This window comes from Crocuta crocuta, unplaced genomic scaffold (genome assembly GCF_008692635.1).
Source record: "Crocuta crocuta isolate KB4526 unplaced genomic scaffold, BGI_CrCroc_1.0 scaffold445, whole genome shotgun sequence".
Taxonomy (NCBI): Eukaryota; Metazoa; Chordata; class Mammalia; order Carnivora; family Hyaenidae; genus Crocuta; species Crocuta crocuta.
In genome coordinates, this window is record NW_027530847.1 from 367691 (window position 1) to 390763 (window position 23073).

A 23073-nucleotide genomic window follows, 5' to 3' on the forward strand; every position below is an offset into this window, starting at 1 on the left:
CCCTTTGTTCTCCAAGCTAACTATTGCCATATTCCTCACTTGTTTCCCATATGACTAGGTTTTGAATCACACATCCTCATCCTCTGCCAGTGTGCCTCCTAATGTATATTCCACTCTCTCCGATGAGGACAAACTGCATGCATATACATCATTGTAATTTCCCCAGGAATATAGTAGGGATGATAGATAGAACTTACTGATGAATGCATAAATGAATGAATGAATGAATGTTCAGATTCAGCCAAAATTTATTTTCTAGTGTTTTATCAAGGAACATTTAACTGGTATCTTGCTTATCTGTCCATAAAGGACAAGGAACCTATAGGCCCACCCCTAATCCCTTTCCAGAACAAAGGATCACGTACCAGGATGTCCATTGCCTCTCTCAGAGCCTTTAACATCTTCTCATAGTCTTCATTTTGCTTCTGAGCCTGGTTCAGTAGAACAGAGAGCTCGGTCACCCTGCAGAGAAGAACACAGCACTGTCATTTGGGCAGTGCACTGAGGTGGACAGAGCTACTATGCAGCACAACCCAGCCCCAACCCAGACACTCCCACGACAGCCTCCCCAGAGTCATTTGGGTGCCCCTGGCCCCTATACTCCCTGAAGACCATATGATACTACAGTCTTGAACTGGGAGGTGGGGCGCAGTCAAAAGCCACTCAGACACATGCAGGGATTTACCACATCTCAAGGCTGGAACACGTGTCTGGGGGCCTGAGAGCTGAAGGAAAGCCCTGGCCCAGGCCCTTCCAGGCCCCGCTTGATCCTGAAGTCAAGCACCCTGAAGCCAATAAGAACATCAGAATTGCCACATGGGACAGTCCCAAGGTCCCTCCAGCCCAAGGGTCTGACTCTGATAAGGAAAGAGGAGGAGTCAATTGGGAAGATTATGGTCAACCTTCTGTGATCCTAAGGTTCAGGGAAATCATCATACATCTCTATCACTTTATGCTATATCCTGGAGCTCAGTATCTGGTATGATATGGGTAGCTAAATAAATATTTCTTTTTTTTTTTAAGATTTTATTTTTTTAAGTAACCTCTACACCCAACATGGGGCTCGAACTCACGACCCCAAGATCAAGAGTCGCATACTCTACCAGCTGAGCCAGCCAGCCACTCCTAAATAAATATTTCTTGAATGAATGCTATCCAGGAGTTAAAATTCTTTTTTTTTTCGTTTTAATAATTATATTTTGTATCATCTCTAAGAACCTTTATTCACTGTATGGACATTAATTTAATGATTGTATCTTTAAATGAACATCCATGGAATGTTAGTATGTGGTAGATGAAGTATAAAGCGCTAGAGACACAAACATACTAAGACATGGTCTTTGTCCTTGGCGCCCCCCCAGCGCCTTCACAACCCAGAACAAAACAGACTGCTATTTACCTACACCACCAACAGGTGGTGACACAACCCTAGCCATGGGGTATAAATCCAACTCTCCACTGAAATTCAAATGGGGCTTTTTGCTTATGGCCCTGCCCTTCTTAAGTTTTATTTTTAAAAAGCCTATTTTATCATAATCCAAAAAAAAAAAGAAAAAAAAAGAACCTAACAACAACAAAAAAGGTTAATAATCTGTGAGAAACAGTGAGATCAATAAGATAACAAGCAAGTCAAAAGACCACGTCAGGGCATAGTAATCTATCAGGCTACTGAGGTCAGGGATGGATTCACAGAAGAGGTGACATCTGAACCATGCTTTAAAGGATGAGCAGAGGGAGAAGGGAGAGAGGCCTTCCAGGTTAAGGCCAGCATGTACAAAAGCAGGGGGCACGGAAGAGCTTGGCTGTTCCGGGAACGGCGCGTAGTCTGGTGTTGATAGAGGACAGTCGTAGCTAGCTCTATAAACCAACATGAGAGACAATGAGGTGCAGGGTGGTGTGAGGGCAGAGGACAGTGACATGGCTTCAACTGGGGCACTGGGTTCCAAACTAGACTCCCTCCAGCATCTTCCCTCTTGTGGGAGGAATGCTTTTCACACCCTCCACCCCCCACCACCCATCTCTATCTCGCTAAAGGAGTCAACACCCTCAGCAACCCCTTCTTAGGCCCCCAAGCCATCTCACCGATCCTGTAGCCCAGCCTTCTCCAGATCCCCTTGACTCTTCAGCTGTATTAACTCCTGGCTCCTTTCATGGGCTTCCTTTTCCAGCTCCTGGGTCTTGGTTAGTAGAAGCAGCAGCTGGGTTGGCTCACTCCCATCCAGTCTCCCAGATGCACCAGGTTCTCGAGACCGGGCACCCACAGTCAAGCGCAGACAATAGGTCAACAGGGACCCTGAAAGCCTCACATGCTCAGCCTTGAGCTCCGTCAGATCTCTGAGTACAAGCAAGGAAAGAGCAGACTCCGGTAGGGACCGAGGAAGGGAACATGGAGATCAGGCCCAGTGAAGCCTGAGGAGCAGGTCTGGGGAAAATCATCTGAATCCAACAATACCATCCCTCCCCACCCATTCTTCCTTCCCCTCTACCCCCATCCCCTACTTCCACAGCAGCCCACTCTCATTAAGTCTAGAATCGGTAGGGGCAAACCTCCCTTCTTATCCCCACACTAACCTGTCAGTGGCTGACTTCATTTCCAGGAAGTGGCGTCGGAAGGTCACCACCTCCCGCCACAGACCAAGAAGGCGACCGTGCTCCCCTTTCAGGTAGCCCTTGAAGAACTGTGTATTCAGAAATCCAGGTCATATCAAAGGGCAGAGGACCGTCTTTCGCCAGCGCAGGAGTCTCAGACTCCTCCTGGCTCTCCCGGGGAAGGGAAAGATGGACTTACGGGAGACAGCTTATGACTGGGTGCCTATATTCAGGTCACGCTGAAGAGTTTAATAAAGTTAGCAGTGGTACTCAAGAGGTCAAAGGGTTGAGATGGCATATGACATTCCTCTGAGCTGATCAGAAAAAGATAAACAGTAGCTCCTCAACAAACCACTGCCATTATTACTGCAGACTTACAATAAGGATTCAAGGGCATACCACATGTAAATCACCTAGCAGAATACCTGGCAGGCAGCAAAGGCTCAGGAGACATTAGTTTCATTAGCTGGGATCTGAAAATTCCCCAGGGTCTGTATCCGGTCTTTCATCTCCATTCAGGTTCAGTAGCTACCTTCTTAGCATCTAGATATCTATGCCTCTGGAAGAGGGGAGTCAGTGAGCTTTCACATCTATCTAAAACTGAAGCTGGCCAGTTATGCAGGGACAGAGCTGCCCTGAGTGTCATTTCACCTGCCAGCAAAACCTTGACCAGGTAGTTAAGGACAGAAGTCAGCTGAGAACCACAGCAGGGGCAAAGCTGCCAGCCCGAGTGGGGAGGAGGCTCAGGGACTTTAGCAATGGTTCAGCTTCCATCCAGGTCCCGAAGTTAACCTTTCCCAGCACTGNCATCTCCCCTCCCACAGATAGAGCTTTCACATCTATCTAAAACTGAAGCTGGCCAGTTATGCAGGGACAGAGCTGCCCTGAGTGTCATTTCACCTGCCAGCAAAACCTTGACCAGGTAGTTAAGGACAGAAGTCAGCTGAGAACCACAGCAGGGGCAAAGCTGCCAGCCCGAGTGGGAAGGAGGCTCAGGGACTTTAGCAATGGTTCAGCTTCCGTCCAGGTCCCGAAGTTAACCTTTCCCAGCACTGACCAGGATGGAGGTGCCCGGAGCATAAGCCCCGCTCCCTGGCGGTTCCAGCCCCCTATTCCTCCTACCTCCTGCTCCATCTGCCACTGGCTCTCCTTCCTCATTAGCTCATCCCGGGCTCGGCTCCAGTCCACTGTCAGTTTTTCCACATCTTCCCGAAGCGCTTTATTCACCATGTCAGCTTTTTCCATGTGTAGTCGAAGCTGGGTGTTCACCTCTGCTAGACTCTCACACCTGCACCGGGGAGGGGCGGGAGCAAGTGCAAAATAAAGGCTTGATCCAACCCGTGGACCTCTTGGAGTAAGGTGACAAACACTGGAATTTTCCATTGCCAGGAACTTGAGGGCTAAGGGTGAGGTGCATGGTTTTATCCATGTTAGGCCTCACAGCTGAAGTTTCCCCTGAGCCTTCTGAACCCACTGGCTACCAGAATCACCCCCGGCCAGGGCGCCTGGGTGGCTCAGTCGGTTGAGCATCCGACTTCGGCTCAGGTCATGATCTCACGGTTCGCGGGTTCGAGCCCCGCGTCAGGCTCTGTGCTGACAGCTGGCTCAGAGCCTGGAGCCTGCTTCGGATTCTGTGTCTCCCTCTCTCTCTGACCCTCCTCTGCTCACGCTGTCTCTCTCTCTCTCTCAGAAATAAATAAAAAACATTTTAAAAATTAATAAAACAGAATCACCCCCAGCCAGAGAACGTGGGGTTCATCACCTCTGTTGCTCCTCCTCCAATCGGACCAGCAGCTGCTCCAGACTCGGCTCCTCCATGCTTTCCCATCTCTGAGAGATCGGTCCCTTAGCCGAACAGAAACAAGCCTTATTTACCTCCAAAGAGAACACCGTTCAAATCAATCCCCCGATGTCCCCTTCTGCAGCAACCTTTTTATTCCTTCTTTTAATTCTTTTGAAATTAGCAATATGTCCCTTTTCTTGATTGCTACGTCCTGAAGGTAAATCCACTGCATCCCCTTCTCCAAAAGTGAACCAGTGACCTCTCCTCAAAGGTGGCATTTGGTAATGAAAAGAGCTTTCAACCTAAGAAGCATGAGATATATCTTCCACTAATGGCCTTGACTTCTACTACACTACATTTTGGACTGCAGGAAGTTATGCAACTTCTCCGAGCCACAAAGTCTTCAATACAAAATGAAGCAGCTACCATTCCTCTCAGAAATCTGCCTTGCAGATTAAGTGACATCATCATATGACAATGCTAAATGGTGCTTGGCCTACATAGAACGGTGCTCAGTCAGTTTTGGTTCCTTCCCTCCTCTGGGGGAACTTTCCCAAGAGTAATGTGAGAAGGTGCCGAGAGACAGCTGGAACAAAGGCAAATGGGTCTTTCAAAGCCAGGTCAACCCAGCCAACAGCACGAATAAATCCCTCTGCCACAAACATGTTTTTTAGGCCTGCAAAGGCCCACAGCTAAGACAGATAAACACTGACACCTTCTGGAGGAAAAACGCGTTTCTTCCCTCTGATTTCACATCCTTTCCAATTAAGTCTCCTGAAGCTGCATTTTGTCCTTAGAGAGCCAAGGGCTGGCATCTGACAGGCCCAGAATAGATAGTTCAATGAAAGTGTCTGTGTGATAAAGCTCTCAGGAGCTGAACACAGAGAGAGACTTCCACCAAACACTGCCTTATCATACCCCAGCTTCCCTCATTCTGCAAACGAGGCCTTCCTTCCAAGCATACTCACCGAGGGCACAGGGGGAACACAAAACAGCCTCACTCACCCCAGAGGCTTCCAGCCGCTTCTCCAGCTCTTGGCACCAGGTCCGGTATTGCAACACCTGAGGCAAACAGAGCAGGATGTGGGCAATGGGCACGCCTAGTACAAACAGCCCAAAACAAAGGCCCTGGAGGATCTTGGGCAAACCTGTTGTGAACAGGGTCTGGGTGATAACAGTGAGGTAAGGTCGTTTCTATTTGGTCAGTTAATAATACTTTCTCTATACCTTTCGTATTGGAGAGTTGAGGTTTATAGGCTTCGGAACCAGAAAATACAGGCTTAGGTCCTAGCTCTATCCTAGGCGAGCAAATATAGACAACAAATTTAGCCCTTGTCACCACCATCTTTAAAAGCGACAGGATATTGGGGCGCCTGGGTGGCTCAGTCGGTTAAGCGTTCGACTTCAGCTCAGGTCGTGATCTCGTGGTCTGGGAGTTCAAGCCCCAAGTCAGGCTCTGTGCTGACAGCTCAGAGCCTGGAGCCTGCTTTGGATTCTGTGTCTCTCTGCCCCTCTCCCACTCACACTCTAGCGCGCTCTCTCTCTCAAAAATAAATAAACATTAAAAACATTTATGTTTTTTAAGTATTAAAAATTTTAAAAAGGGACAGGCTGTATCTCTCATGGAGTAGTTGTGGGCATCATGGGAGAGGCTGTCGTCTCCTGTAACCCTTGTCCCACCTCAGCACCCAGTGCTCAGAGGTGCACCCTTCACCTCCCTGGAAGGGCAGCTGCCCCACCTTGGCCTGCAGCTTCCTCACGAGAGCTGCTTGCCTCTGCTGGGCCTCCTGGGAGTTCTTCAGCTGCCGCCAGGACGTGGCTTGGTTCTCTGCCATCTGCTGCTGTAGCGCCAGTACTTGCTCCTCCAGCACCAGCTGTAGTGACTGGGGCTTCATATTGTTCGATCCAGGGCCTCCCGCCTCCATGGGGGCACCAGACAGTCCAGCCCAAAGGCCCCTATCCAGCCAGAGGCTGTTCACTCCCAGTAAGGTCTCTGATCATTGTTGTGCCACTTGGATCTCCTCTTGAGCTGGGGACCAAAGCACACAGAGGAGGTGAAAGGGATGTCTAGGTGATTCAAATTTCCTCATCAATGCTTCCTACTCAGTCCCGCAAAGCTGGATAAGTGAGTTCCTTTACTACAGGACCCCTCAGAGCCTTTAAAATACTGACATGGACCCTAATCTCTAGGATTAGGAGCGGGGAGGCTATGATAAGCATCATTTCCCAAATTTATTGGGCCATGAGACAAGCTCACGGGACCAGTGTTTCTTGGCATGCCTTCTGGAACTCTGCACTAAACCAAGAGCCCCTGGGTTACCATTGCGTCCCTAGTGCTTGGCACAGTGCCTAATAAACATTTGTTGAATGAATCACTGAAGGTGTTTCTAGTCTGGTAGGGGAGAAAGACACAATTATAACACAATGGAGTATGTGTAATAATAATAGAGACATTATAGGATGGTATGGGAAAACAGTGGAAGGGCATTTAACCCCTTCTGGGGGTCTGTGAGCTGTGGGAATCAACATCATCATAGTCAATACATGTTAAGTAGGTCTACAGGTCAGTCACACTGTTAAGCGCTTTACACATACTATGTCATTTTTGTCATCGCAAGAATCTCTTCCTATTATACTTCAGGGTAGGTAATATTATAACTCTTGGTACATGGATGAAAAAACTGAGGCTTACAAAGGTTAAGCTTCAGTTAAAAAATCAGAAAGCTTAAACAATTTGTCCAAGTTCGTACGGTTGGCACTTGGTTGATTAGGGATTTGAATACAAGCAGCCTGACTCTCTGACAAGGAAATGAAGTAGCAGGCATTTCAGGCAGGGGATCCATTAAGAGAGCAAGGGAAAAAAGAATCAGCTTCAGTAGGATAGCAAGGCCTTCTCACCCCCCAGGAGCTGGGCCAAAACAGGGCAATGGGCCTCCTGTGGGGGAGGAGGGGAGACTGGCTGAGGGGGAGGGGGACTAGCCTAACCAGTGACCTTGAGAGACACTCAGGAGAGAGAGAGGCACGGGGGTCAGGAAGAGTTTGGGATTAAGCTCTGCCTCTAATGGGCTCAGTGACCTCGGACATACCACTCTCCTTCCAGTCTCCTCATCCAAAAATTAGGGCTCCCAGCTACGTGACCTCTGAGTTTCTGAGGCTTCTAAAACACATGGTAACGTGGGAGGAGGCGGGTAGATTAGAGTTCTTGTTTTATTAATCCTGAGACATGAGACACCCACCAAAAGGATTAAGGAATATTTGATTTTCCAATTAATTCTCAAGAAAACGGAATATTAGAGCTTCCCTCTTGGTCCAGCCAGCAGCCCATCAGTGTGAACATCTGAAGAAAGTGGTATATATAGCAAAGGGAAATCTAAGATTTGCATATATAGTGGGAATTTCAGGGGCCCCAAATCCCTTTCATGCACCAAACTGTTGATCTCCTACATCCTGGCTCAAATGCCACCTCTTATCATGTCATCCCAGATATACGCAGGAAGAGTTAATCACTTTTATAGCCACATATACACAAACACATGTATATGTATACACACACGACACCATTATATATAAGACATTTATATGTAACTATATATAATAGAGAGAGAATCTAATGTCCATATTACATTTTATCATTATTATCTGTTTTCTCTACTAATCTGTGAATTCCTTAAAAGCAGAAGCTGTCTAATCCATTTTAGTCATTAGTAGGTTGAAGAAATGCATGTGGGCCTCACTCCAGGCAGATCTAAACTCTTAGCAGAGGTTACAAATGTGGCCTGCTGGTTCTTTTCAATCATTATGTGGCCTATATCATGCTTTTACGAATTATTTTTTTATGTTTATTTATTATTGAGACAGAAACAGAGCATGAGTGGGGGAGGGACAGAGAGACAGGGAGACATAGGATCCAAAGCAGGCTCCAGACTCTGAGCTGTCAGCACAGAGCTCAACACGGGGCTTGAACCCACGAACCGTGAGATCATGACCTGAGCTGAAGTCGGCCACTTAACCACTAAGCCACCGAGGCGCCCCTTACGAATTAAAATTAGGTATCAACGTTTACCACTGGGAGAACACATATAAAAAATCTTATTTCTAGGAGTGCCTGGGTGGCTCAGTCGGTTGAGTGTCTGACTTTTGACTTCGGCTCAGGTCATGATTCCAAGGTTGTGGGATCAAGCCCTGCATCAGGCTTCTCACTGGACATGAAACCTGCTTAGGATTCTCTCTCTCTCTTTCTCTCTCTCTCCCCCTCTCTCTCTTTCCCTCCCTCCTCTACCCCCTCCCCCACTCTCTCTCTCAAATAAAAATTAATAGTAATAATTTAAAATTTTAAAAAGTTCTTATTTCTGGCTCCTTTGGAAAATCAGAATATCTAGTGACCTGGGACTCACATTCTTATAAGGCAACAAGAGCTGCAGTGTCTACTGTCTTAGATAAGGCACAGGCTCTCCAGTTCACCAGATTCCACCCCGCCCCAGCCTATCCTCTCCCTCACACTGATAGCAAATTTTAGTTGCCATTAATTCTTGCACTTGTGCTGTTGTTTTACTTCTTTTTTTAATGTTTATTTATTTATTTATTTATTTATTTTTACAAATAGTTTATTGTCAAATTAGTTTCCACATAATGTTTATTTATTTTGAGAGAGAGAGAGAGGGAGAGAGAGAATCCCAAGTAGGCTCCACGCTGTCAGCACAGGGGCTCCATCTCACGAACTGTGAGATCATGACCTGTGCCGAAACCAAGAGTTGGACACTTAACCAAGTGAGCCCAGGTACCCTGTGCTGTTGTTCTTCTTATAACAGAGTTACAGGGGAAAACTCAGTTTCCTAATTCACATCACCTCCCGGGCAACAGAAGACAGCTGAGTTGGCAGAGCTTGTAGCAGGCAACAAGAGCAGGAAGAGTAGAGTGGCACCAATGCCCCCGGCTGCCTCTCCTAACCTAGAACCTGGCTGAATGCAGTCTTCCTCACATTCCAAACATCCTCTCTTTCTGTCCTTCCTTTCCACCGAGGCTGTGTCAACCAGCTCGCCGTGGCTCTCTGAAATGCTGGCTCAGTTGCTCTCTGCTAGTTGGAGGCACAAACCTGCCGGGAAACCACTTTTGGGGCCAACAGTGCCAGCAAGAGTAGGTCTGACAGCTCAGAGCCTAGAGCCTGGCTTCAGATTCTGTGTCTCCCTCTTTCTCTGATCCTCCCCTACTCACGCTGTCTTTCTCTCTCTCTCTCAAAAATAGATAAAACATTAAAAAAAATTTTAAATAAAAAAAATAAAAATTTAGCCCAATCTTCTTCTCATTTTACAGAGAAGGAAACTGAGGCCTCCAGAAAGCCAGTAACTTTTTTACTTGTTCCTGTTTTATTTATATGCCCCATTTATCTCAAAAAATGATTTGGAATTGTAGCAAATGGACCACATGAATGGGAGACGTTACTAATGGGGGAAATGGGATGCAAAGTATATGGGAACTCTCTGTTTTGTACAATTTTTCTATACATCTAAAATTGTTCTTAAAAAGTTTTAAAAACTAGTTGAAGTGTTTTATGATTAAAACTAAAAAAAAATCCCCATAAAACTGAAATTCATTAAAACTAGAATAAAAAGAGGGAGGGAACAGAGGAAAATTACATCAAGAATCTTTCTGAAATTGAGATTTAGCTCTGAGCTTCCTCAAAGACGCAGTTCAGCACCGTTTTGTTAACACCGTTTTGTTAACAGATCTGCCAGAGAACAAATTAGCAGAGTGTCAAAAGAAAGGTGGGTTTCAATCCCCCAGAAAAAGAAAAGGTCAGTAGTTGGCAAATGGTGACAGACTGAATTACATTCACCTGAGATAATGGATGTCCGTGTGCTTTGTAAATTGTAAAGCACTGAATAGACACTGTCATTACTGCAGGAAAAGGAAAAAGACTCACTTCTTTCATGCATTAATGTATCCCATAAATGCTCATGAATTTCAGCTCAGTTCTTGGCAGTCTGCCCCAGTGATACAGACATGAGCAAGACGGACTTCCTCCTCTTGCGAGGAACCAGACTGGAAGGGCAGTAACCTCTGAACCTAAGGTGGAAAGTGACAGAAGAGTGATCTACATTACATATTTAGTTCCCTTCATCTGAAATACTCCAAACGTGGTATTTAAATAAAGTTTCAAAAATCTCTTTTTATTTATTTTTTTTATTATTATTATTTTTTAATTTATTTCTAGGAGAGAGAGAAACAGCGTGAGCAGGGGAGGGTCAGAGAGAGAGGGAGTCACAGACTGAAACAGGCTCCAGGCTCTGAGCTGGCAGCCAGCACAGAGCCCGACGCGGGGCTCGAACCCACGAACCGTGAGATCATGACCTAAGTGAAAGTCGGATGCTTAACCGACTAAGCCACCCAGGTGCCCCAAAAATCTCTTTTTAATGTTTATTTCTTTTTGAGAATGAGAGGGAGAGAGAGAGAGAGCGAGCGCAGGGGAAGGGCAGAGAGAGAGGGGGACAGAGGATCCAAAGCAGGTTCTGCGCTGACAGCTGACAGCCTGATGAGGGGCTCAAACCCATGAATGGGGCTCAAACCCCCTGACCGCGAGATTGTGACCTAAGCCAAAGTCGGATGCTTTAACTGCCTGAGCCACCCAGGCACTCCTAAATAAAGTTTCAAATAGAAGCAACACCACCTACACTTGGACGTATACATACTGCAAGCACTATGATGGGGACTGGTCTTATTAAATAGAATTTGTCACTTAAAGTCAAAAAGGAAAAAACACTTGAGGGCACAAACAGTTTACTTCCTGTGCAAAGAAACTTACATACATTTGTCTGCAGAGACAATCTCTGTTTCTTATTCCACACAAGAAAATTTAGCATGCGGTCCCCTTACATAAATCTCCTATGGGGGACCCCTCTCTGTTCTCCCACCTCTCTGGGCTCTCCCTTTTGTCTCCTTTGCTGGCTTCTCATCTCCCCAACATCTGAAGGTTGGAGGTCCCAGACCTCAGGCTTCAGCCCTCGCCTCCATTTACATTCATTTCCTAGGCACCCTCATCCAGCTTCATAACATAAAATAGCGCCTAGACATGCATGACTCCGCATGTTACATCTCCAGCCCACACTTCCCTCTGGGACTTTACACTCTCAGACTAAGTACAAACACCTTTAACTTCTCCACATGGGTGTCTAAAAGGCACCTCAACGCTAACTTGTCCAAATGTGAACTTCTGATGACCTCGTGGCGCAACGGACTCCAAAAGTGAACTTCTGCTCCTCCAATCTTCCCCATTTCAGTTAATTGCAATGCCATCATTCTGGCTGCTCAAACCCAAAGCCTACAGTCATACTTATTCCATTCTCCCACACCCTGTAACAATCAATCGGTAAACCCTGTTGGCTCTACCAGATCCTATCACATTTCAACCCCTAACCACCATGATCCTGGGCCAAGCCCAAGTGGGATGGAATAAGATTTGCCCAAGAATTCTTTGATTCACGTTCTTTTAAGAGGTGAAGCCTAATTCTCTCCCCTTGAGTAGAATAAAGTAGAAATGGCTGCCAAGACAAGGTCATAAAAGGCACTGCAGCCTCGGTCTCTCTTTTACTCTCTCCCCCATGTCCTGAGGACACTCAGACAGCCCTGTGAGAAGGCCCAGAAGTAAGGAACCATCCTGGGAGCAGTGCGGCCATCAGCTAGACTGCAGTCTCCTGGGAGATTATAAACCAAAAACACCCAGCTAAATTGCTCCTAGATTTCTAAACCACAACTGAATGAGATAACAATTGCTATTTCAAGCTGCTAAATTTGGGAGTGATTCCTTGCCCAGAGACAGAGAATTAATATATCTGGATTACTGCAAAAGCTTCCTAGATGGTAGTGATGCTTCCACCCTTGCTTCTAGAATTTCTTCTCAATAAAGTAATCTGAGTGATCCTTTCAAAACAGCGACAGATTATGCAACTCAGAACCCTCCAAAGGCTACTCAGTAAAAACCAAAATCATCATCATGGCCCACAGGCTCCTAATTATTTGCTCCCAGCCTCCCTACTCCTCCCCAGCCACAAAGCCCTCCTTGCTTCACGTATTAGAACACACCAAGCCACCCACCCATCCCTGGGCCTCTTCCTCCAGTTATCTTTGATTCGCTTGCTCGCCCTTACCACCTTCAGGCCTCTGTTCAAATGTCACCATCTCAGTTAAAGTTGTTCCTTAACCCCATATAAAATACCACCACTCTTCCACACACACTGGTATTTCTATTTACCTTATCATGCATTATCTGTCCTTATCTGATTATTATGTGTAATATACTTATCAGAATGTAAATTTCCCAAGTGCAAGAATAGTGTTACTGGCTGCTATATTCCCAGCTCCTAAAACAGTGCTTAGTATATAGCAGGTACTCATTAACTATTTGGCTGAATGAACGAAGGAATATAAGACCATCAGGTACCATGGTCTATGTTACCAATGGTCTTACAAAACACTGACAGCTCTATAACCTTCTAAAAGGTAAAAAACAGATCATGTAGCACTTCACTCTCTCAAAACAATTATTTACAATCTTCACAAAAAAAACCTTTGCGATAAGGGGTGCCAGGGTAGCTCAGTCTGTTAAGTTTTCGACTCTTGGTTTCTGTTCAGGTCATGATCTGAAAGTTCATGAGTTGGAGTCCCGCATTGGGCTCTGTGCTGACAGTGCAGACACACCTGCTTGGAATTCCCTCTCTGCCCCTCTCCTTCTCACATGCTCTGTCTCATGCTCTCTCTCTCAAAATAAATAAATAAACTTAAAAAAAAAAACCTTTGTGATAAGATCATTGCCTTCATTTTGCAGAGAAGAAAACTAGGCTCAAAACATGTAAGGGATATAACTTATCAGTAGCAGAACAAGCACGAAACCCCAATCTGCTTCCAAACCCTAGGCCTTCTCCATTACATTAAGTTGCCTCCCAAAGAATGAAATAGTAAATCACAGCTCTGTGAAGGGAATTTCCTAAAGGGTGTGAATTGATGAGTCCTAGGTCTGCAGCTCTCTGACAGAAAGGCAGCAAAGAAAGGTAGATTGTGAAGGAACAGAGGGCTGGTAGCAGGTTCTCGCCCTGGTTTTGTCATGAACTCAGTCTGTACATTTGGGAACATCAATTCTCCTTTCCAAGCCTTCTCAGGCAAATGCACATCATAATCATGGCCTCCACAACTCATGGGGTTAATGTAAGGACCAATTCAACAGACATTTATCAAACCCAGTGAAATTATCGCATGCTCCGGGGACAGCCTGGAATTCACTTCCCAGACCCACTCACGTATTAGTTGTGGAACTCTAGGCAAAATGATCTACGAATGGTTCAGTTTCTTCATGCATAAAATGTGAAGATATAGAATCCATTTCATGAAATTGCTGAGGATAAAATGGGCTTTCACATGTAATGCATTTAGTAGCACTGGGCACTTGTGACTATTTAGCAAAATATTAGTATTATTACTATCATCATGCGCTAGACTCTGGAATGACGCCCAAGTGCTCGTTGTGGAAACAGGGGCAGAAAAACTAATTCCGTGCAACGAGTGCAAAAACCAAGTAGTGAGATTAACAGTGCCTGCAGAAAAGCGGTTGGGAAAGGTTTCCAAGGAAGTGATATTTGAATTGGGTCGCGAAGAACCAAAGTTCCGGAGCAGGGTGGGAGTGGGACTGGGCTGTGGGACAGATCACGTGCAAAGCCCCAAGGACAGAGGGAGCGGCAAAATTCTGGGAACCGGGAGCGAGACGCGCAACAGAGCGCAGCGGGCTCGTCAGCTATTGGACACGAGGGTCGGGAACATCCCTTTCTGCACGGATTGGAGCCCAGAGCGGTGGCCGCAGCCGGATGCGGAGGCAAGGGGCCCGGATCCCTGGGATGGGGCCCAGCCCCGCTCTGGGCCTCGGGTTCCTCCCGGGTAACGGGAGGCCGGGGCTCCAACGCGATTCCCTAGGGCGCCCTAGGCGGACCGGTCTCTGGGCCTTGGACCGTTAACCCGGGCACCTCCCGCCTGCCCTACCTCACCACTCTCGGCTCCCGCGATTTCCAGCGTGATCCTCAGCGCCGGAGTGGGAGATGTTGCTACTAAGGCCCGGCGGGGGGCGGGGGCCCGGCACCGGGCCCAGGCCCAGACCCCGCCCCCCAGACTCCCGCCCTGGCAGAGCTCTTCCCCCACCCCCACAAGTAGAGTGCCCCTAAGCGGATTGCACCACTTCGGCGCCTGCCGCCATGTTGAGTACTGGCAGCCGACTTACGCGAGTGGCCCAGATGGAAAGGCGGGATTACATAAAGAGACGTAAGATTCCCTGGCCAGAAATGAGGACAGCCAGAGTTGCTGGATTCGAGCAAGGGCAGTTTTGGTAACAGAAAATATCGCGTTCAGTCATCCCCCTTTTGGCTTCGGGGTTACACACTGCGCATGTGTATGGGGCTTAATTCTACGGGCGCCTGCTCACTGCTCGACCCACAAACCCGAATGCAATTAACAACTGCTTGAGTTACTAGGGAACGGGCCCGTGGGTCTGAATAAAACCTGTAGGGTGCAGAGTTGTGGGGTTTTTTGTATTCAGACCTCGTAGCTCCAAGCCGACTCAGACTACACAATTTAGTGTCGTTTGAACACGCACCACTGTTTTCACTGACGTCTTTGCACAAGGTGGTCACTGCCTGAATGTCTTCCATCCATTCGGAGAACTGCAGTTTATCTAATATTCTGTGTAAGCCTGACTTCCTCTAGAAGACTCTATGGCCCAAGTGTTATTCCTTTAGCATTTTGTGCTTAAATTATCAATGCATTATCAACCACAACATTTCCTTAGAGTTAGAAATTTAATTTACCTGCCTCTTTTTCACTCAGTGGTTCTAATATTTAGTTGGGATTAAAAACAAAACCAGGGGCGCCTGAGTGGCCCAGTCCTTGGGCATCAGACTCTTAATTTTGGCTCAGGTCGTGATCTCACGGTGATGAGATGGGAGCTTGGTGCTGGATGTGGAGCCTGCTTGATATTCTCTCCCTCTCCCTGTGTGTGTGCTCTCTTTCCCTCTCTCCCCACCTCTCTCTCTCTCTCTCAAAAAAAAAAAAAAAAAAAAGGAAATTCTTAAAATGCAAAGTCCTGGGTTCCACTTCTAGGGAGTGAGTAAACCAAGGGTGGAGCCCAGGAATCGACATTTTGACAAATACCTTAAGTGATTGAGAAGCACTGAACAAGGCTGTGTATTTCTAGCACCCAGCACAAGGCCTGCTACAAAATAGGTCCTTATTGGGGCGCCTAGATGGCTCAGTCGGATAGGCATCTGACTTTGGCTCAGGTCATGATCTCACAGTTCGTGGGTTCAAGCCCCACGTCAGGCTCTGTGCTGACAGCTCAGAGCCTGGAACCTGTTTCAGATTCTGTGTCTCCCTCTCTCTCTGACCCTCCCCTGCTTGCTCACGCTCTCTCTCTCTCTCTCTCTCAGAAATAAATAAAATATAAAAAAATTTAAAAAATAGGTCCTTATTAAGTACTGAGTGAATAGATGGATGGATGGAGTGAAACAGACAATCTGCAGCCACAGGAACCTGAGAATGGAACACTTTGATAAGAGCTATATTGTTTCTTTTCTTCTATAAGAAAAAAATTCTTAATAGTTACTTTAAGAAAAAGAGAAAGTAAATGGGAGAGGTGGAAAAGAAACATCGCAGATACTGGACAGAGAAAAAGATGCAAAGAATCAGTGGTGTGGAAATCCACCCCAGAACAGGTACTGTGCAAGAATGTTCACTACAACCATATTTGGAATGGAGAGAAAAGAAATGACTTCTTTGCCTCAGGGCCCTAAATAGGCCTTCTATTTAGACTGCTTTTCCCCTAGCTCTAGGCTTAACTGATACCTACCCCTCCTTCAGGCCTCAGCTTAAATGATACTTCCTCAGGTAGGTCTTCCCTGACCATGCCATCTAAAATAATACCCTATCATTTTCTATCACATATTCTGTTTCTTTCATAGTATTTTCCACTTATTATCATTTTTTGTTTACTTATTATCTTTCTCCCCCTCTAAAATTTAAGCTTCATGAGGACAGGAAACTATATCTGACTTATTCCCAGCATTTAGTACAGAGCCTGATACATGGTAGGTTCTAAATAAGCACCCATTGGTTGAATGAATCCAGTCAACATCAGTGTTACAAAGGTTAATAGCATAAAATCCATCAGCGAACTACACAATCTGTTTTAAGACCATGAGAAGTAAATGTAGGTTTCAGACTACTTATAAAGGGTAAATGGAATAGAAGGGGATTAACACCAAACTAATCTTCAATCTTTGTAAAGGGGGTTTGTTCATGCATTCTCTCATCTGTTTATTCATTCACCCTGCTAACATTTACTGAACATATATTATGTACTAGTATTAGATAATAATACAATGTATTAACAGAATACATTAGAAATTGTACTAAACATAAAGTAGTACAACTGGGGAACTACCCAGTCGGTTAAGCAACCGACTCTGGCTCAGGTCATGATCTCCCAGTCCGTGAGTCCCAAAGAGTTGGGCTCTGTGCTAACAGCTTGGAGCCTGGAGCCTGTTTCAGATTCTGTGTCTCCCTCTCTCTCTGTCCCTCCTCTCTAGCTTTTTGTCTCTCAGTCTCTCTCAAAAATAAATAAACATAAAAAAAATAGTACAACTGGGTATTTTGTCTGAGCAAGAGCAGAAAGTGTGGTTACTGATGTGTGAAAGTGAGTAACATTACCCCTAGAGGTTCTCTAGACTTTGAAAGTACATCAGCCTTCAAATGCTCTTCAAAGTGCCAGGGACTTTTGGGACAAACTAGTAATCATACACATCACTTGAATTGCTTGAGGCCCAAGTGCCCTCTGAGAAAAGACTTAATCTAGACACAATTAGAGTCTGGCCATGATGAACCAGAGTGGGAAGAAGTTCTCAAAGGAGGCTGGATTGAAGGGAAAGACAGCGGATCAGTGGGAAGAAAACCAACACTGGTCCCCTCCAGCCTTCTTCCTCTATGCTCCAAATTCCATCTCTGGGAACATGCTTTATATCCAAATCCTCTCCCAGGGCTATACTGTGGATCCTGCACCCCAGCCTTGTTCATTATTTATAGATATTCTCTCCCACCCCCACCATGCGAAAAAGCTTCCTGGAGTGATGGACTTCTTTCTTTTTGAAATTATATATGTGAAATTTCAAAGTGAGGTGCTAAAATATATGTTTTTTTCTAATGGCCTAAAATCTATTTTGAAGTTCTTAAATCCCTTATCTATTGGGCCAAGAGAGTGGAGGATAGAGAATTTGTGTGGAGCTATTTCTGGCTGTGAGTCCCCACCCTTCTTGGAGAAGATTTAATGTCTTAAGCCAGGTGATTGGAACAGGGGACTTCCAGAAGGGTTTGAGGTGCCAAATCTGTCCCCATTGCAGTCAGAGAACATAGTGACTGGATCCACCTCCTGCCTGGGAAATCTAGCAACAAAGGACAAGCCTGATAACGGCTTTGGTAGCAGGCTAAGGGGAGTGCTGCTGTGTTGGGGTTGGCCTGCTCTCCCATAATTTTTCAAGGAATGTTTTCTGTAGGCCAGATGTGGGCTAAGTGAGAGAAAGCCTGCCTGAGGCCTGCCCTGGGTCCTGTAGAGTAGGGCCTCCTAGAGGGGTAAAGAGACCCCAGAAGTAAGAAGACAAATGACCACTGGCAACAGAGAAGCCTTTGCTAAGGGGAATTCAGGAGAGGGACCCAGCAGGGAACCCCTGAAGAGCCTGGAAAAGCACCCCATGAAGCTTTGATGATGGACAGGAACAGCTATAAACATCTGCCAGACCCAGAAAGCATAAAGCCAATGACATTACTAGTTCAAAGAAGACTTTTCCCACTCCATGTCAACACCTTGAGTGACGGAAGCAAGCTGAGGATGACAGAGGGGGGAAATTTGAGGAAAAAACCTAACTATTCCCCTCTTTCTCACTCCAAGCCTACAGTCTGAAGCAAAGCTAGAGGCACAAAAAGAATATACTATCTTGGAGTAGATTGTGGCAACTTGCTACTGTCCACCTAAGTCTATTCATTCCTCATTAAACAAATATTGATTGAGCACCTACTATGTGCCAAATCTTGAGCTAGACCCTGGAAGAGACCCAAAGAACACATGAACCCTGCCTAGAGCTTCAGTTCACAGACTCACACGGGAGGTAGACAAATACACGCATATTGCAAACACACAACACAGTGTGGCAAATCTTATAAAGAGGGAGTTTCTGGCTTCAGAGAGGTGGTGATACTACAACCTGATTGTGAAGGGTAAATCTGCTGAGCAGAGAAAGGCAGGAAGGATGTTCCAAGCAATGGGCACGGCACGGTGGAGTAGCACAAGGGCATAGGATATTTGGGGAATGCGGCGTTCCCTCTGGGCACTCCTCTTGCTGAGTCTACCACTTGGTTGGATTGTATGAATTTTCTTGGATTGGATAATTAGATGATAATAATACAGTCCCTTTCATTTGCTGGATATTTTCCCCCTGGCCCTGACTTGCCTCAGCCTGACAAAGTCAAGCTCTAAGTAACTGACTCATCTAAGGTTGACATTTCTGTGGGTGGCATCTTTGTACCACCATTCAGGACTTGGGCAGCAAAGGATGTTGTTGACAGCTCCCACAGGACCAGGTCCTCTCCTGCCTCAAAAACTGAGCCTTTACTTATATCTTAACTTGAGACTTTATCTGCTGCCTCATGTGACACAGCAAGTAAGGTCTAAGATTCCAGACATGAGGGACACCTGGATGGCTCATTTGGTTGAACATCTGAGTCTTGATTTCAGCTCAAGTCATGATCCCAGGGTTGTGGGATCAAGCCTTGCATTGGGTCCAGCACTGAGCATGGAGCTTGCTTGGGAATCTCTCTCTTCCTCTGCACCTCTCCCTAATTCTCTCTACATGTAAAATAAAGTAAACTAAAAGAACATAAAAGAAAAGAAAAGAAAAGATTCCAAACGGGAATCAGATGGAGGAACATAGTCAAAAAAGCATTACGTTTGGAGATAGACACACTCACCTGGGCCTGAACTGGCTCTACTTTGTGTCCTTGAACAACCAGTCTACCCTCTCTGAGCCTCAAATCCCTCAGTGCAAAATAAGGATAATAATACCCATTAAGATTTTATGTGCAAAATGAGAGATAAAATTAGGTAAAGGGAGGGAGGAGTAGAAGTCTAGCAAGAATCTGAGCTTTCTGAGTTCAAGAATGACAATAAGAAAAAAAAAAAGAATGACAATAAGGTTTTCAGGTCCCAAATATTAACAATGATTATCTCCAGGGAGAGACACTAGGGAGCCATGTGGAGGGGACTTGCTCTTTTAATTAAAAAGCTTTTCTGTTGCTTGATTTTTTTTTTTACAATGAGCATGAGTTAATTTTATAATTAAAATATATTCAATATGGATATCATACTTCAATAAAAAGTTTTCAAAAATATTGCATAGAAAGTCATCCAGGAGACTGATAAGAGCAGCTGTTTCTGAGAAAGACTAGAAGAACTGGGCCTTTCTGTGTATTCTTTGGTACTGTTTGAATTTTTTCATCATAAATTTGTATTATTTCTCTAATATGTATAATTTTAAAAGGGTTTTTAAATTACTTTTTTTTTTATGTTTTATGTATTTATTTTTGAGAGAGAGAGTGAGCATACAAACAGGGGATGGTCAGAGAGAGAGAGAGAGACAGAATCTGAAACAGGGTTCAGGCTCTGAGCAGTCAGCACAGAGCCTGATAGTGGGGCTCAAACCTACAAACTGTGAGATCATGACCTGAGTTGAAGTCTGACGCTGAACTTACTGAGCCCCCCAGCTCCCCCCAAATTACTTTTAAAATAATAATATTTAGAGACTAAAAGTGAAAAATGTATGGTTACTTTGTTCATGCCCCACACCTGAAACAGACAGAAACACATATACACCTGCACACAGTTTCCAGATTATATTATCTGCCCGGAATGGTATGGATTGACCTAGGCCCTCCCTCTGAAAAGGTGCAGTTCCCAAGAAGATCAGGTGGAGGAGCCATTGAGAGCTCACTGCAGGAGGGCTCCTAGGAGTGGCAGCTTTGGGAAGTTTGAACAATACAAACCAGGGGCGCCTGGGTGGCTCAGTCGACTGAGTGTCCAACTTTGGCTCAGGTCATGATCTCACAGTTGGTGAGTTTGTGCCCCATGTCAGGTTCTGCTGACAGCTCAGAGCCTGGAGCCTGCTTTGAATTCTGTGTCTCCCTCTCTCTCTGCCAGTCCCCTGCTAGTGCTCTGTCTCCCTCTGTTCTCAAAAATAAATAAACAAGAAGATGTGGTATATTTATACAATGGAAAACTACATGGCAATGAGAAAGAATGAAATCTGGCCATGTGTAGCAACATGGATGGAACTAGAGGGTGTTATGCTGAGCGAAATCAGTCAGGCAGAGAGGGACAAATACCATATGTTTGCACGTATAGGAGGATTAGGAGGAAGTTAATGGAGGACGATGCAGGAGAAGAAGGGGAAAAATAGTTGGGGAGAGGGAGGGAGACAAACCATGAGAGACTCTTGATGCTGAGAACAAACTGCGGGCTAATGGGAGTGGGGGAGAGGGGAAGGGGGGAGATGGGCATGGAGGAGGGCACTTGTGGGGAGAGCACTGGGTGTTATATGGAAACCAACTTGACAATAAACTATTTAAGAAAAAAAATGCAAAAAAAGGAATAAGCAAAAGCAAAAACAAACAAACAAACATTGGGGCGCCTGGGTGGCTCTGTCGGTTAAGCGTCTGACTTCGGCTCAGGTCATGATCTCAGGGTTCGTGGGTTTAGGCCCCACGTTGGGCTCTGTGCTGACAGCCAGCTCAGAACCTAGAGCCTGTTTCAGATTCTGTGTCTCCCTCTCTCTCTGACGCTCCCCTACTCATGCTGTCTCTCTCTCTCTCAGAAATAAAGTAAATAAACAAACAAACAAACATTGAAAACAAAAAAAAAGCCAGAATGGTATTTAGGGGAAGGATTAGGTAGCTGTGCTCTTGGGGATGGAAGGGCTTTCTGGGCTCCCTAGATGTAAACAACATGGGTCCCACAAATCAGAAGAAACACAGAGGAAGGGTCAGGGATTCTCAGCCCTCTTCCCAATTACCCTTAACATGCAGAATGATGATACAAGGAAAGATCAATCTTTCCTTGTTGTGGGATGCTCTCTGGATTCAGAGTCATGTGTATGGGTTGAGTCCTGCCTCTATCATTTCTAGCTATGTGATCTACTGTTGGTCCCTTAAATTCTCTGAGACTCAAAGTCCTCATTTGTGAACAAAGATAGCATATGAACAACTGATTCCTTTTTTTTTAAACTATAATTGATGGAACTTCTACTGTATGCTGGTCACTGAAAGAAAAGTACTTGATGTATAGTAAGTACAATTTAGTTCTTAAAAGAAGATATTTTTATTCTAATTTTATAGGTAAAGAAAGAGGTTCAGTGAAGTGATTATTTTTAACTAATTGCTACGCCCTTCGTGGGGCTCGAACTCACAACCCTGGGATCAAGAATCATGATCTGATCAAGAATCCCCACATGCTCTGCTGACTCAGCCAGCCAGGTGCCCCAAGAAGTGATTTTTAAAAAAAATATATAGAGGGTAACATATGATAGGTAACATTTATGTACTGCTTACTATGCATGAGACACTGTTCTAAGAACTTACAACAATTGATAACAACTCTATAAGGTAGGTATATTAATAGTATTCTCATTTTATATAGGAAGAAACTGAGGGACAGAGAGATTAAATTACCCTAAAATCCCACAGCTGGTGAATTGGGGAGCCGGAATTGAAGGTAGGTAGCCCAGCTGTTAATCATGTTATATGTTAAACTTTCCTTTGTAAAACTCTCCATTGGGTTGGGGCACCTGGGTGGCTCAGTCGGTTAAGTGTCGGACTTCGGCTCAGGTCATGATCTCATGGTTCGTGGGTTCGAGCCCCGCGTCANAAAATTTTTACTTGTGTATTTTTCAGGTGCTAGGCTAATCACTTTTTATGATTCATTTAATTGAATCCCCACAAAAACCCTATAAGATAAGTACTAAAATGATCCTCATTCAGAGTTTCAGAGAGGTTTGGAGGCTTCCAAAAATCACACAATGCACTAAACCATCTAGCAGAACCAGAATTCTAAACCAGGTCTGTTTGCCTCCAGGGCTCTTACTCTTTATTAAACCATGTACAGGGACGTCTTAGTTGTTTGATTCATTCATCTATTCATTTATTCACTCAGCCAAGCTTACAAAGTACCCTAATAAGTAGCAAGACAGAATCCCTCCCTCTAAGGAACTCAGATTCCAGCAAGGAAGGCGTTATATGTCCACAAGTAACTATACCTTGAAGTAGAAAATTATGGCTTTTGTATATAAGGGCTAGTTAGAGATTTATTCATCTATGTAACACTGAGAATCTTCTGTGTCCTGGACACTACGCCCAGCACTGGGAATAAGTGAAAGATAAATACGGTACAATCTAGTCATAAATTAATGGAGGAGACAGAAATTTAAACAAATTATTTCAGTTGCAAGGAATTAAGTTGTGATTTTAAAAGTATAAAAAAAGTGAAGGGGAACTGGGGGGCTCAGTCGGTTAAGTGTCTCGACTCTTGATTTTGGCTCAGGTCATGATCTCACGGTTTCATGAGTTCAAGCCCTGCATCA

General features: G+C 45.2%; 1 protein-coding gene across 3 annotated transcripts in view; it reads right to left on the reverse strand.

Annotated features, from left to right (window-relative positions):
* CEP250 (centrosomal protein 250) overlaps positions 1-14500 on the reverse strand; it is a 51181-nt gene extending 36681 nt beyond the window's left edge. For 2 of the 3 annotated variants that reach the window (XM_077769273.1, XM_077769275.1), the window contains exons 1-8: positions 14393-14500; positions 6112-6401; positions 5378-5434; positions 4352-4434; positions 3712-3877; positions 2572-2678; positions 2083-2334; positions 366-462 (exon numbers count right to left, since the gene is read on the reverse strand). In XM_077769273.1, coding sequence (XP_077625399.1) covers positions 366-462; positions 2083-2334; positions 2572-2678; positions 3712-3877; positions 4352-4434; positions 5378-5434; positions 6112-6297 — 948 coding nt within the window. In that variant the 5' untranslated portion in view covers positions 6298-6401; positions 14393-14500. Of the gene's footprint in view, positions 1-365; positions 463-2082; positions 2335-2571; positions 2679-3711; positions 3878-4351; positions 4435-5377; positions 5435-6111; positions 6402-10292; positions 10436-14392 lie in introns of all 3 variants that reach the window. The other variant, XM_077769274.1, reaches the window with a different exon arrangement.
* Positions 14501-23073: the final 8573 nt, after the last annotated feature.